The sequence below is a fragment of the Humulus lupulus genome, chromosome 7 (genome assembly GCF_963169125.1).
Source record: "Humulus lupulus chromosome 7, drHumLupu1.1, whole genome shotgun sequence".
NCBI lineage: Eukaryota > Viridiplantae > Streptophyta > Magnoliopsida > Rosales > Cannabaceae > Humulus > Humulus lupulus.
Window position 1 is genome coordinate 6,815,046 of NC_084799.1, and position 14,866 is coordinate 6,829,911.

Genomic DNA, 14,866 nt, shown 5'->3' on the forward strand with positions numbered 1-14,866 from the left:
TTTTCATCATTTTTTTTTTCTTCACATTTGAATGTTCCGATCAGAGTAATTGGTTACCCATTGACATTTTCATATCTATTTTTTTTTTATCTAAATTTGGATGTTCCTATCAGGGTTACTAGTTACCCATTCAAGTTTTCATATATATATATATATATACATATATTTTAGATTTGGATATTCCCACTAGGATAACTAGTTACCCATTCATATTTTCATATAATTTATTTCTAGATTTGAATGTTTCTATCAGGGTAATTTGCATATTATGCATGCCCAATAAGATTATTGAAATTACATGTTAAACTCTACACTTATAAATAAAATATTTACACCAACATGCAATGACACATTTATCCTCAATATAACTATTTTTTAAAGTGAATAAATTCCAACTGGTCACCAAAACCAGTTACTAGGGTTTTAATTTCTTTTAAAAACTTGCTTAATTTTTATTTGAAAAACTTAATGTCGGCTCAGATAGTACACTTATTAAGTAGGGTAAATAGTACGTGGGGTCCTTAAACTTTACCACTTGTATCACTTAAGGAGAAAAAAAATGATGTTATAGTTAAAAACACCGTTAATAAATTTAATGCTTTTAAAATTTAAAGTATGTATTTTTTTTTTGGATATTGACGGTGATAATACTCAAAATTTTCAAAAGTTGCACTTTAATACCCAATTTTTTTTTTTGCGGTAATAGTACATAAATCTATAATTTTGGTGCATCTATTAGTACTCACCGTGACTGTCTGTTAAGTATCTACGTGGCACATTTTTATTAGTCTAATTGGCGGCGATAATACCCAATTCTTTTCAAAAGTTACACTTTAATACATTTTTTTTGCAGTAATACTTATATCTACAATTTTGGTGCAACTGTTAGTACTCACCGTTAACTGCCCGTTAAGTATCCACGTGAAACATATGGATTTTTGGATGATTTTAGACTAAATTATTTAAATATTATAAAAATCATTTTAAAATTTAAAAAAATCTAAAAGATTATTAAAAACTAATTAATAAAAACTAAAATATGCAAATTTGAAACAACCCAAATTAAAATTGAAACTCAAAATCATCCCGAATTAGTTTTTAATAATCTTTTAGATTTTTTAAAATTTAAAATGATTTTTATAGTATTTAAAGAATTTAGGGATATTGGCGGCGATAATACCCAAATAATTTATAAAGTTACACTTTAATACCTAAATTTACAAGTATAAAAATGTGTTACGTGGATACTTAACAGTTGTACTAAAATTGTAGATTTATGTATTATTACCGTAAAAAAAAAAATTTGGCTATTAAAGTGTAACTTTTGAAAAAAATTGGGTATTATCGCCGCCAATATCCATTTTTTTTATTTCTTAATATTTCAAGAGAATATATAAGTCAATTACTAAAATAATATATTTGGTAATAATGAATGAATTAATTAAAAAATGGGTGCTATGTTTTTTTGTTTGTTAAAATCTTATCTTACCCTAATAAATTAAAATTTATTTAATAAAACATAACATTGAGATCTAAGTGAGCCTAAAAGTAATTGTTGGTGATCTAATTGCTACAAAATAAAGATAGAGGAACTAGGTAATACAATTGTAAAGCTTGGAACCGAAGTGTTATTTACCTACTAAGTAATAAGACCTTTTACATTGTTGAATATTAATTTTATAAAATTTAGGGTTTATACTTTTTTGGATCCTATATTTTTTTTATTACCTATTTGGACTTTGTGTTTTAAAAAATTTATTTTTGCACCAAATATTTTTTAAAATGGTTCAAATAGACCCCTAAACTCAATTTTGATGAAGAAAAAATTGAATATAACAACACAGTTTTTAAGCAGAATGATTTTATTTTTGTTCTGAATTGTTAGATTGGTGAATTATTTGCTATTTTTGTTGAGAAAACTTTGACAAAAATCGGGTTTAGGATTCTATTTGAACAATTTTACAAAACATAGGGTTCAAAAAATAATTTGTCAAAACACAGAGTCTAAAAAAGTATAAACCCTAAAATTTATGGTGTGACCCAACCCACTCAAGTACCAGCAGGTTGAAATTGGTGTATTTAGTATGTTTTCTCAACAAAAAAAAAACTGTATTTTTGAAATAGGATATTTTTTTAGACTATAAAAATAATATAAATGTTTAAATCAATTATTTTTTGAAAAAAATATAATGAAAAAGATTCATACCGATACAAAGTTAAAGTGGAACTTACGCTATAAATGGCCTTTTTTTTCCATCTTTTGAAAAATATAGGATTTTCATTTTATTTATTTTGTATGACTTTTTTTAAAAAAAGAATCAAACATATAGAAAAAAATTTCAATATAAATTGAACTTTAAGAAAATAAGCCATAACTTATGGCTTTAATAAGGTTTTCTTAAGAAAAAAATTATGAAAATGAATTACTAAAAAATTTCATATAAAAATATAACTTCTTAAAACTTATGTTTGAAAAAATGATTAATATAGAAAAACAATATTTATAAAAAAAAATTCCCAATTTAAAATGGGGATTTTTTCATAGATATGGCTTTTTAGCTATTAATATGCAAAAATATGGTAATTAAAATTTTTTTAGTTTGTACGGACAAATTTAATTAAAAAAATCAGATTATGGGAAAAAAATATGGCATAATAATAATTTTTTACAAAAATATGACATAATAATAATTTTTTTACAAAAATATGGAAAAAAAAACTCATAGAAAGGAATACAAGTTTTAAAAAACCATAAAATAATACTTGTAAAAAAAAAATCATATTTTTGAAAACTTTATCGAAAAACCCATATAAAATGTAATTTTCTAATTAAAATGTGACCGGCAAATTATAATTTGGACTCAATCCAAGATTGAAACCAGAAAAGAGATGGGCCCAAAACAAGATTCCTGGTGGAGCCCAAATTGAAGCCCAAAACCAAAAGTGATGGAAGCCCAATTCAGAAATTGGAAAGAATGAGTTGGATAAGGGGATAAGGTTTGTGTTATTTGGTCCACAAATCATCCAATGAAATCCAAGAGTGGCTGAGAGCCACAATCTCCATGGAAGCTCTCTATAATCAAATCAAACTGTTGTTATGTTATGCCTCTGCAACTCTTCCTTGAGACTTGGATAGGTTTTTTTGTGTGTTTTGGTTGTTGTTGTGTGTGTAAGTGAGAGGAGCAGAAGGCACAATCATGGCCTCAGCAACTTCACCAATGCTCAAATCCAACTTCACTTCTTCCCCACTTTCAAGAGCTCTCCTCTCTCCCAAAGGCCTCTCTTCTTCTCCTCTTAGGCTTCTCCCTACCAGAAGATCCTTCTCTGTCAAAGCTGTTCAATCTGAAAAGGTAAATCATATAGTGTTTATATATATATATATATATATATACATAAACTCATGTAGTGTTACTTAACTCTTTACACATGCAAATTCTTGGCAATTGTAACTAGTGTTTGAGATCTTTTAATTGTAACTAGTGTTTGTTTCTACTTGTGTTGTGAAGTTATAATTTGATTTAAGTCAAAAAATAAAAATATTAAATAACATCTGTTAATTCTTGATTTGTCTTGTAAATAACTCCTCAACACAAATTTTGAAAAGGAAAAAAAATATTATTGATGCATAATTAGGGCTGATTTGTATCATGCTAATGTGATTATTAATTAAATGTGAAAATTTATAGTATATGTGGACAATTTATAATAAAAACAAAACTGACTTGACAAATGTAACTAGTGTTTGATTTGGTCACAACTCACAATGATATTTTATTTTATCTTAATCTTTTGTAGTGCTTGATAATATGTAATAATGGCAAATATAATGTTTATATTTTTTTTAGGCACCGTTCCAAGTGATTCAGCCAATCAATGGTGACCCCTTCATTGGAAGCTTAGAGACTCCAGTAACATCCAGCCCATTGGTGGCATGGTACCTATCCAACCTCCCAGCATACAGGACTGCAGTGAGCCCACTTCTGAGGGGAATTGAGGTGGGCTTGGCCCATGGGTTTCTCCTGGTAGGCCCATTTGTGAAGACTGGGCCTTTGAGGAACACAGAGTATGCAGGTGGAGCAGGGTCATTGGCTGCAGCAGGGCTTGTTGTGATCCTAAGCATTTGCTTGACAATGTATGGAGTTGCTTCCTTCAAGGAAGGTGAGCCATCCACTGCTCCTTCTTTAACCCTAACTGGGAGGAAGAAGGAGCCTGATCAGCTCCAAACCGCTGAGGGTTGGGCCAAGTTCACCGGCGGATTCTTCTTCGGGGGAATCTCCGGTGTCACTTGGGCCTTCTTCCTCCTCTATGTGCTTGATCTTCCCTACTACTTCAAATAGAGACTCTCCATTGTAGTTCTTTGAGAATTCACTTTATATCATGTATTAATGCTTTTATGAAGGAAATGGAAAAACATTTGTATATTTGACTTTGACCACTTTGCCACTACTTTTAAATTAATGCACTTCAAGTTTGTATTATTCTTTCTATTATATCTTTGTATATGTATAAATTATAAATGTTTTTACTCAATATTTAACCTCTTGTCGAAAATTCTCAATACTAAATGAATACCTTTAAACAAAGTAACATTGAAAAAGAGTACATTTGAACTTACTTAATAATTAGTAGTAAAAAAATACTAATAAGTACTTATTGAAATGACATGTCTATGTATACATAGAAAGGTTATGTAATCTACAGATTTATATAATTACATATAACCACAATAATAATCACATATGACAATTCACAACATACATATAACATATATATATATATATATGTATATGTATGTAAAGGTTCAAACATATTCACCACAAAAAAGAGTACACAAAAAAGAGAGAACTTTGAACTGAAGATGACTTAAGCATATATAGTCCTGAGCTTAGATACAATTTAAATATAATGATGTGGATCATGGTGACTAATATTCTTGCTTAACAAGAGGTGGCTGATTATTATTATTATGATGATCAGACTGTGTAGCCACCATGGCCGGGAACTCAAAGGATGATCTCCAAGGAACATCATGAGAGAGCAAATCAGGAGGAATGAGATTCTCCCAACCCTTAACGGCGTCGTTATGTGTTGTAGAACCGTCCCAACCTATGTGTGTCACATGCTTTACGTCCGTTGGTCCTCCTATTTCCATATCCATTTCTAGTTCTTCCATTTCTTCTTTGTAAACTGTCAAATATTGTCATCATGCCATCAAAATCTCATATATATATATATATACATACATTCATTAAAATTGTATATATACATATTACCAATATATAAGATTCTAATTTTGATTATTCTTTACACACATTACTAAAAAAAAAAATGAGATTTTTCAACAGTTTTTAACTATTATTATTGAGCAACAACGACAGTCGACTATTTATCGTATTTGCTTATGATATTGTGATGATTCATCACGATATGTTTTTCTATTAAGAAAAATCTGAAAAAGATTTTAGGCTTATTTATATTCTTTTTACAATTTTATATTATATTTTGAGAATAACTTTAGTGTTGACTGTGAGGAAGAGACTAGTTGACATTATTACTTGTACAAAAAATCTTGATAAATTTGGTCAAAAAGGGTAGGACAATTCCTTGATTTTGTCGTATAAATTAATATATATATATATATTTTATAGCTTACCAAAAATTTGAGAGATGTTCTTGAAACCCTTGAAGAGCCTATTGATTCCAGTTGATATGTTTGGCTTTAGAGACCTAAACGAGTTCTTTGTGCTTTCTCCTGATAAGCTCTCATCATCATCATCATCCTCATCATATTCTTTATCCATTTCTTTAGGCCCTTAAACATAACATACATGCATGGAAATGTGAGATGGGTTTGTGTAAGATAAGCCAAAAAGAATAATACACAGAGAGAAAAAGATAGAGATAGGGAAAGAGAAAGAGAAAGAGAAAGAGAAAGAGACTTATGGGATGAGGAGGGTTTGTAGTAGAAAAATTCTTGGATGAAGATGATCTTCTTGGTTGATGTGCACCAACAGCCACGCTTGATTCAGAGACACAACCAACAGAAAATGGAAGAAGAACAAGTCTTTCCATTCTTTCTCTCATTTTTGTTTAATTTTCTGAGATCAAAGATCGATAGAAAGAAAAAAAAGGCAGAGAAAAGAGAATAGAAATAGAAAATATATGGTGTTTTGGTTGATGAAACGCAAACTCAGAAGTGGGAATAGGTTTGTTATAATAAGGTATAACGATCACATGTATGGCTTTGATATCAAGTTACAATAATTTTACGTATAAAAAGTCAAGCTACAAACACAAGCTAGTTAGGTGGGAGATAGAGATATCAACACACAACTAACTAAAGGGTATGTTTGGACGTAGAATATAATACATAACTACATATGTACAACTATTCTTAATATATGTCTTTGTATATAATGAAGTTTAACCTAACATGCAATCATTCAATTCCAAACCCACGTGTCTACATTGGACGTACATAAATAAATGACCTAAAGAATGTATAATGTTTTAGTTAAATTTCACCACTTTGATGAGTTCACTTAAGTTTTCTCTATACGGTGGGGTCACTTGTTCACTTACCTCTCTTGTATAGAAAGCCAATATCTCTTTAAATTTGTTTTTTGTTTACTTAGTTTGAACTCAACACAACAACATTGGAGAAGTATATGCTAAGCTATCTTGGATTGTTGGTGTTTTAAAATTACTTTGAATCCTCATGGCTTTGTGGACTGAAATGGGTATTTCTTGAACTCAAAGAAGGAGAGGATATGATGATGAGTTTAAAGAATAGAAAATGAATACAATTGGATTATTAATTTGTTGAGGCAGCTAGCTTACACTACATTACAGGTTGAATAATAGTACCCACTGCCACTAGCTATGAATATTATTATTATTATTTATTTATAACCCAAAAATAAAAGGGATAATAATTTGGGACCACTCTACCATATATTCTCTTCAATTTTTTTTTAAAAAAAAAAAAGAGAAACCCCAACAACTTCAAAAAAAGAAAAAAAATGATTATGAGGTTAATTAATTCATAATTATAAATCTTTTGAGACTTAATTAATGAGTTAATCTTTTTTTTTAGTCCAAGAATAACCCCACAATCTTATTTTGGTTTATAGCTTTATATATAATATTGCTCAAATGTGGACCACAACCAACCTTTTTTGTTTTATTTTGATCTTTAAACTTTAAAATATTATCATTTAATCATCTATAATCCTCTATTTATTTTATTGACAAAAATAATCGATGTCTAACCAATAAAGAATGTGTTTTTTTTAGGAATTTATTATATAAATTTCAACCTAAAGACCAGAGAATAAACTTGGGAATTAATAATTATAGAAAGAATATGACACTTTAACAAGTTCAAAGTTTAGTGTCTTTCTTCAAGGTCATTATCGTTTTGTAATGTTTATGTTGTTTTTTTTTTGGGGTCGTTGTCGTTTAAAACATGATGTTGCTTTGAGCTTTGTTGCCGTTTGGCTGCTTTCCTTAAATTTTTGTTCATTTTTAGCTTTTTAATTCATTGTCGTTTGAAACTATGGTTGTCGTTTGAGCTTTTACTATCATTTTCTGTCGTTTATAAAGTTCACCGTTTTCCCAAGTCTTGAACTCATTTTAATGTCATTGTCGTTTTCCTTTACAATGGTTTACTACGCTGTCGTTATGTAGTCACTGTTGATTATCTTCTTGTTGTAATTGTAGTCTTTTCTCCTATTGATGTCATTTTTATATTTTTCTTCTTCTTCTTCTTATCTTTTAAACATCATAATTATCACTTTCAATAATTGTTATATAAAAACATTTTTATTTATTTTCAGGACTATACCAGGGCCTTATGCCTTTAAAGAGAAATAAAACTATAGAAACACTTGAACAGTAAACTGAACCTCGAAGGTAAGAAATAAACCTCTCAATTGAAGTTACATGAACAGGACACTCAACAATTGTTTTCAATAACCTTTTGAGTACTCTTTTGTCTAATTCATGAGGAAGCAGTTCTGATAGATATGTTGCTGTATCTATAATTTTTTCAAGTATGCAAGTATATAACTATATATAATTCATTTCATTGTGTTAAAGCAGTGAAATACAAGGATGATTGCTAAGGAACTAAACAAAATGTCACTTGATAAGGTAATTTAAAGCCCAAAATGATGAAAAACTCAATGACCAAAAGCTATAATCGGATGTACACCAAAAATGTTAGAACATGTTGTGTAATGTTAGAACCTCACCAGTAATCTCCACAAGAGCAGGAACCATCCTTAAAGTGATGGAACCTGCGAATATCTCTAACAATGATCTCCCTATTCAAAAGCTGAGAAGTATACTTGATAAAGTTATGACAGTCAGTACAAACTCTAAGGTTTTTCATGATTCGAATTGGAGTCCCGGATGGCAGGCTGATGATTCCGCAAGCAATGGCAAGCTTTTCGCTGTGATAACCGAGGAACTGTTCGCTTTGTTCTTCTTCTACATCCTGCATTACCTGATCCACTGCGGATGAGTAACCTATCTCCTTCAATCTTCCAATCAGTTCATCTAAGTATAAGTATATCTCAGCTTCACTTGGATGAGACCTATCTCCCATAACAAAACTGTGGACTTGGTTCTTCAGTTGGATCCAAGATTGACCAGGGAGTTTATTGATCCCTCTCTGTCTCATTAAGCTCCTCACTTTAGCTGCTTCTTCCCATCTTTGATTGACAGCACACATATTCGAAAACAGGACATGGGATCCGGCATCTGATGATTTGAGGTGGAGAAGCTTTTCAGAAACCCAGTTTCCCATTTCTATATTTCTGTGAAGTCTGCAAGAAGATAGAAATGACTTCAAAACTAAACTCTGATTAGAAATATGGTTTCTATGAATGAACTTTTTAGCCTCGTCTAAGTGTCCAGCCCGGCCATAAAGATCAACCATACAAGTGAAGTGTTCAATTCCAGGTTTGATGTGATAAACTTCTTTCATCAAGCGAAAATAGTTGCAGCCTTCTTCAAGAAGGCCAGCATGGCTGCAAGCCGTTAAAACCACAGTAAAAGAAATTTCATTTGGTTTGAATCCCTCTTCTATCATGAGTTCGAAAATCCGAATTGCTTCGTGTCCTTGCCCATGTAAAGCACAAGCAGAAACCATTGATGTCCACAGCACAACATTGGGACTAGAGGTTTGGTTAAAAATCACCCGAGCATCCTCTAGGCTTCCACATTTGGAATACATATCAACTAGTGAGGAACCTAAGTGAAAATCCAGTTGGTGCCCAATTTTCTGAATGTATGCATGGATATGTTGACCGAGTGTTAAACTCCCAACATTAGCACAGACAGAGGCAATGGTTGTGACTGTAAATCTGTCTACGCCAATATTATCACTAACCATAGAAACAAAAGTCTGTAAAGCATTTTCATACTCGTTATTATGAACAAACCCAGAAATCAATGAGCTCCATGCTATGATTTCTGTCATTGATTCATCGCTAGAAACGATGGGATTTAGAGAGTTCGAATGAAGCTGGCGCATCTTTCTGAAGATCACCAGTGCCTTCTCCATTTCCCCACATCTGCAATAGAAATCTATAAGAGAAGTCTTAATAAATCCCTTGTTGTGGATACCTAATGTAAGGACAAGGTTGTGAATTTGTCTCCCAAGTTCCAAGAGTGATAACTTTGAAGCCAAAACCAAACCTGTGGAGAATGTGAACTCATTGAATGTTGGCCCCTTTTTTGCCATCTCATAGAGTAGTTTCAATGCAGCGCCTTCATACCCTTTGCGCATTAGCCCATCTATAACCGTATTCCAACTAGCGACATCTTTGAAAGGAAACCTATCAAACAAATCAAGAGACTTCTCCACATCTCCAATACGCATATGCCCACCTATCATGATATTCCAAGCAATTGTGTCTCTCTCTTTTCTCCTTCCAAATAATCTTTCTGCATATTGAAAAGCACCACATTTTACATATACATCAAGAATAGAATTTTCCAATGCAACATCCAAATCAATCCCATTTCTCACTATCCATCCATGAATTCCCTTAGCAATCTGAGGTTCACTTTTACTAGAACACAAGCTTAACACGCTAGATAATGTAAATTGGTTTGGAGGAACACCCTCAGTCTGCATTTTCCTAAAAAGTTCAGACACCATCCTAGAAGAACCAATTCGAGCTAAACCGGAAATAAAGATAGTCCACGAGCGGATATCCCTGCCGGGTATTTCATCAAACAACTTGTGTGCATTGTCAAAGTTCTGAGATTTCACATACAAGCTCAAGAGGTAATTCGCCGCGTTCAAACTCCTAACTGTACCATCCTTCACCGCCTTGGCATGAAGAATATGAGCCATGGAATTGCAAGGGAAATCACACTAAAGATCCTGTAATGGCTGTTAAAAGTACATAAAGGATTAAACTTTCAGGTGCTCATACAATTTCACATGGTTAGTGCTCACAGATCAACTTAGTGCCAGAAAAATGTAAGATTTTTCAAAAAGCAATAAATTGGTTAAGAACCCATCAACCCAGATTATCAGTCAATAAAACTTTCTTGCAAGAGAGGACCTTCTAAATCCCTCAGATGTCAGCAACACAGTAAACTTCAACTTCTATCTCTCTGTAAAAGAGGGTCTATTTTGTATGTTACTATATAGTGTATATGTATATTATGTTGCATTTATCTATATCTAAGGTACATTATATAATTTGGTTAGTATATTATTTTAACAATATTTAAAATATAAAATATTTAGCTTATAAATTAGCATATGATAGACATAACTTAAAGGAGCAAATTCCAAAACGGTAGTAATACTTATCATTACTTCAATTGAGATAATGAAAAAAGAAGCATAAAGACTCCACAATCTCTTATATAAATTACTGATAAATAAAGCTCAAGGCACTATTGGCTGAAGTATAACCTCCATCAACGACAAGATTATGAGCCGTAATGAAGCCAGCTTCATCACTAGCCAGGAACAGAGCAGCCATAGCCACATCCTCCACAGCCCCTCCTCTCCCTCTCAGCAAAGTTCCCCTCTCACCAATGATCTTCCTCACATCCTCAGCCTTCATATCAACTTTCCCAAGAAACTTTCTATAAGCACTGACAAGCATATCCGTGGGAACCCCATGTGGAGAAATGGAGTTAACTCGAATCCCATGGATTCCCAGCTCACAAGCTGAGCTTCTAACGAACCCAATAATGGCTTCCTTCGATAATGTATAGCCATGGGATCCCAAGCCTCCCATAATGGCCGCCGAGCTCGATGTGCATATAATGCTTCCCCTGATTTGAGCCTTGATCATGGCTCTGGCTGCGTACTTCGTTCCATGTAACATGCCTAGAACGTTCACAGAAAGAAGGCACTGAACTTTGTCCATCTCAAGACTTGTTATGCTTCCTCCGGCGGGGCCAGAGATTCCGGCGTTGTTGAACATGATGTCTAGTTGGCCTTTCCATTTTATTGCCAGTTCAACGGCCGATTCTACGTCGGCTTCTTTTGCCACATCGCAGTGTATGTATCGGCCACCTATCGAGTCCGCCAGCGCTGCGCCGAGGTCGTCGAGGATGTCAGCGACGATGACATGTGCGCCATTTTGAGCGAACACCTTGGCTGTGGCTGCTCCAATCCCTCTTGCACCACCGGTTATTACTGCTACTTTTCCCGCCAACCTAACAGAATTTCAAACATGAAACTCCAACAACATAGAAAATAGACTTGTATTTGAATACCCTTTTAACTAAATTAACTACTAGTCATAGCCATTCTGATATCAAGAACAATTAAAGCTTATTTGGTTAGAAAAGGGTTGCCTTTGTTTTAACAAATTTTGTTTTAGACTAATTACCTCTTTTCAGAAACCTTAGTAGATAGCTCCATCTGAACTATTGAAGGTAGTTTATATGTGATAACATCAAAACACCATAAAAAAGATTATAAGATGCTTATAAAGAACAGATTCAGGTAATATTTAAAGAGTGTTGTTGTTGTTGTTGAAATGGTTGGCTTGCCTTTGTTTAATGTTTCACATTCTTTTCATGCCCAAAGCTACTTCCAAACCGTAAATTTCGAACTTCAATCAAACCCCTCTGTTTTCAATGAATTAATTTTCAATTGTTGGTTTCCATTGTTTATTGTTATTCTCTAATCATGAATTTTCAATTTCTCAACTCTCACAAAGCTGATGCTTAGCAATATTTTCTCGTCCAATTCAATTAGAGATTATATTTTCAAAATTCACAACCAATCCATTCAATGTCTTTGATATATATACATATATTTAATTTAATCTTATCTAATTGGTAATTTTTTAATTGATTTTTTTATATTAATTTTAAATAAATTCAAAATTACTAATGTAATAAATTAGTGTATAAATAAAACATAACATTCAATATTAAAAATGACAATAACAATAACAATTATACACTAATTTTCTGAATTAGTATATTCCTCCTTCAAAAAATTAATTAATGTAATTTAGAGTGCAATGTGAGTTTTTTGGTCCTTGATTTGTTTGTGTCATTTGAGAAATTCCTGAAATTTTGGAGTGCAATGCTATTGGTTTTTTTTTTTGTTGTATATTTTTTTTATTTAAATTATTAGTATAATATAAAATTAAAATTGAAAAAAAAATATAATTATAATAACCAAAATAAATAATTAAATAAAGAAAATTATCATGGGTGTTTTAGACCTTAAATCTTGGATATTCATTGTTACACCCGAATTTCAATGATGAATAAATGAGTCTCGAAATGTAGGATCGTAAAGCGTAAGCTCGAAAATAACAAGCAATGACTGAACACTCGTATAGATAAGCATGATTCCTGACTTGTTCTTGTTGGCGATCGAGCACAAGTTTAAAAAGCTCGAGCTTAAGGTTCAAGTTCAAAAGAAAGAATATTCTCTGACACTTATAGGTGTTATTCGAGTCTTGGTTGTAAGCTCGAAGATATTGGTTTCCGAAGAGTGAGTTCGATGAAACCACTAGCTGAGGAGGAGGTTGACTGGAATAACGAGCTCAAAGTATTGGTCGCTCTCGAAAGCGGGTTAACCTTGCGTTCGAGGTCAGCAACGCGTTTTGCACACAACAACTATTAAGAGATCCCTATTCCATAGGGATTTGTTGTTATCTGATATTAAATCCCAATTATCATAGGATATTATGTATGTAATGTATTTATTTACATTTATTTCATATTTGAATAATTGGTTGTAACTTCCCTGAATCAGGGGAATGTTTTCTCCCAACTAGGCTTATAAATAACCTATTAATTTTCATTTGTATTGACAAGCAAATTGGTATTGAGAATACTCTGTCGAATTACTCTGAGAAAGTTTTGAAGGAGTATTACGATTCAATAATATTGACTCGAGGACTAGACAGATTTTAACTGTTGAACCACGTAAAATGTCTACTGTTATTTTCTTATTTTCTAAAGTATATTTAGTGCTCTTCAAATTTAACTTGACAAAAAACGACGTCAACATTCGTTGAGCCATTATATTTGTAATTAAAAAATATATATAAATACTCCATTAATTAAAAAAAAAACATTTTTAACATCCTTTCTTAATATTTTTTTGACATTCTTTGATTTCTTTTTCTTTTGTCAATTTCAAAAAATTTATTTTATCTTATTTTTATAGTTTTTTTTATAAAATATTGTATAGTTTTTTTTTTCAAATACTTTTTATATTTTTTTGTTTTAATTTTTATTTTAATATTTAAAATATATATTATTTATATGTACTTTTTTAGAATATAAAAAATTAGAAAAATGTGGGCATTGAAAAAAATATATTATATATTATTTTTTAATAAAAATGGGCATCTATCTATACTATTAGTAAAAGAGCGCATAAGCAGCTCTTGGTTCATCTTTTTTTTTTCTTTCCATTTTTACCATTTAATTATTTTATATATTACTTTTGCTATTTAATCAAAAAAACATGTAATTCTTCATTGAAATAAGGTTATTTAGGTAGTTTGAGTGTTTTTGTTTTGAACTTGTCTGATTTTTTTTTTCGTAAAGTGTTTTGCCCAGCACATCATCATCTATTCATCTATTCTCCTGTCACGATAAAAAAAAAAAGTAGTTCTTCGTCCATTTTTTCTTCCCATTTTTACTTGTGTACAATCTTATATTTACTTTTTTTAATATAACAAAATTGCATACTTTTTTTAATTACGCTTTTTTTTGTTTTGGAGTGTTGTGAATCTTTTACCTTTTCACTAGCAAATAGATTACGAAAAAAAAATTGGAACAGTCCAAAACAAAAATGTGTGATTTTACTTAAATACCCAAATATAATATAGAAATTATACTTTTTATGAAAACAAGATAAAGTAAATATAAATTAGCATAAGGTTAAAAGTGGCAAAAACGTGGCAAAAAAGTGGCAAAAATTAGCATAAGGTTCTCCTCAGCTTTGTGTGATATAACTCTTTCTCTCTCCTCACATTAGGGAGGATACCAGACACAGTTCAAATCCGGCGAAAGCTCAAGCTCGGGAGAGGAATAGAAGGGGTAAGCATACCTAGGCTCCATAATTATTTTTTTCCTTTGCTCTTTAGCAGGCTTCTACCCACTTCATAATTATTTAGCTCATTCTATCTCTTTCTCTTGCTACCTCATCATTATCTAAAATTTATCATAAAAGTATAAATTTATAATACATGACCAGCACGTGCCTTGCACGTGCTACGCCCTACTAGTACTATTAGTAAAAGAGCGCATAAGCAGCTCTTGGTTCATCTTTTTTTCCATCTTCACCCCTTAATTATTTAATATATTACTTTTTCTTCTTTATTTAAATAAGGTTATTTGGGTAGTT

At 31.5% G+C, this 14,866-nt stretch overlaps 4 protein-coding genes across 5 annotated transcripts; 1 reads left to right on the forward strand and 3 right to left on the reverse strand.

Annotated features, from left to right (window-relative positions):
* The first annotated feature begins 3,077 nt into the window (after positions 1-3,077).
* Positions 3,078-4,478, forward strand: LOC133790514 (photosystem I reaction center subunit XI, chloroplastic-like). Its single transcript, XM_062228171.1, has 2 exons — positions 3,078-3,350; positions 3,846-4,478. The coding sequence occupies exons 1-2, from the start codon at positions 3,198-3,200 to the stop codon at positions 4,335-4,337; spliced, it is 645 nt and encodes a 214-aa protein (XP_062084155.1). The 5' UTR covers positions 3,078-3,197; the 3' UTR covers positions 4,338-4,478.
* On the reverse strand, positions 4,316-6,204 carry LOC133790515 (CRIB domain-containing protein RIC4). 2 transcript variants are annotated; one of them, XM_062228174.1, is made up of 3 exons: positions 5,940-6,204; positions 5,654-5,803; positions 4,316-5,187 (listed from the first exon to the last, which is right to left on the reverse strand). In XM_062228174.1, exons 1-3 carry the CDS (start codon positions 6,082-6,084, stop codon positions 4,925-4,927), a joined length of 558 nt encoding a protein of 185 aa, XP_062084158.1. In that variant the 5' UTR covers positions 6,085-6,204; the 3' UTR covers positions 4,316-4,924. The 2 variants fall into 2 exon arrangements, with proteins under 2 accessions (XP_062084158.1, XP_062084156.1); XM_062228172.1 differs by having other exon boundaries at positions 5,654-5,812; positions 5,940-6,203.
* A 1,904-nt stretch (positions 6,205-8,108) lies between these two features.
* Positions 8,109-10,624, reverse strand: LOC133789389 (pentatricopeptide repeat-containing protein At2g22070-like). The gene has a single exon (XM_062227234.1). It carries the CDS (start codon positions 10,367-10,369, stop codon positions 8,252-8,254), a length of 2,118 nt encoding a protein of 705 aa, XP_062083218.1. The 5' UTR covers positions 10,370-10,624; the 3' UTR covers positions 8,109-8,251.
* Positions 10,625-10,898: 274 nt separating this feature from the next.
* LOC133789390 (short-chain dehydrogenase reductase ATA1) lies at positions 10,899-11,918 on the reverse strand. The gene is made up of 2 exons (XM_062227235.1): positions 11,874-11,918; positions 10,899-11,697 (listed from the first exon to the last, which is right to left on the reverse strand). Exons 1-2 carry the CDS (start codon positions 11,903-11,905, stop codon positions 10,899-10,901), a joined length of 831 nt encoding a protein of 276 aa, XP_062083219.1. The 5' UTR covers positions 11,906-11,918.
* Between the last annotated feature and the right edge of the window lie 2,948 nt (positions 11,919-14,866).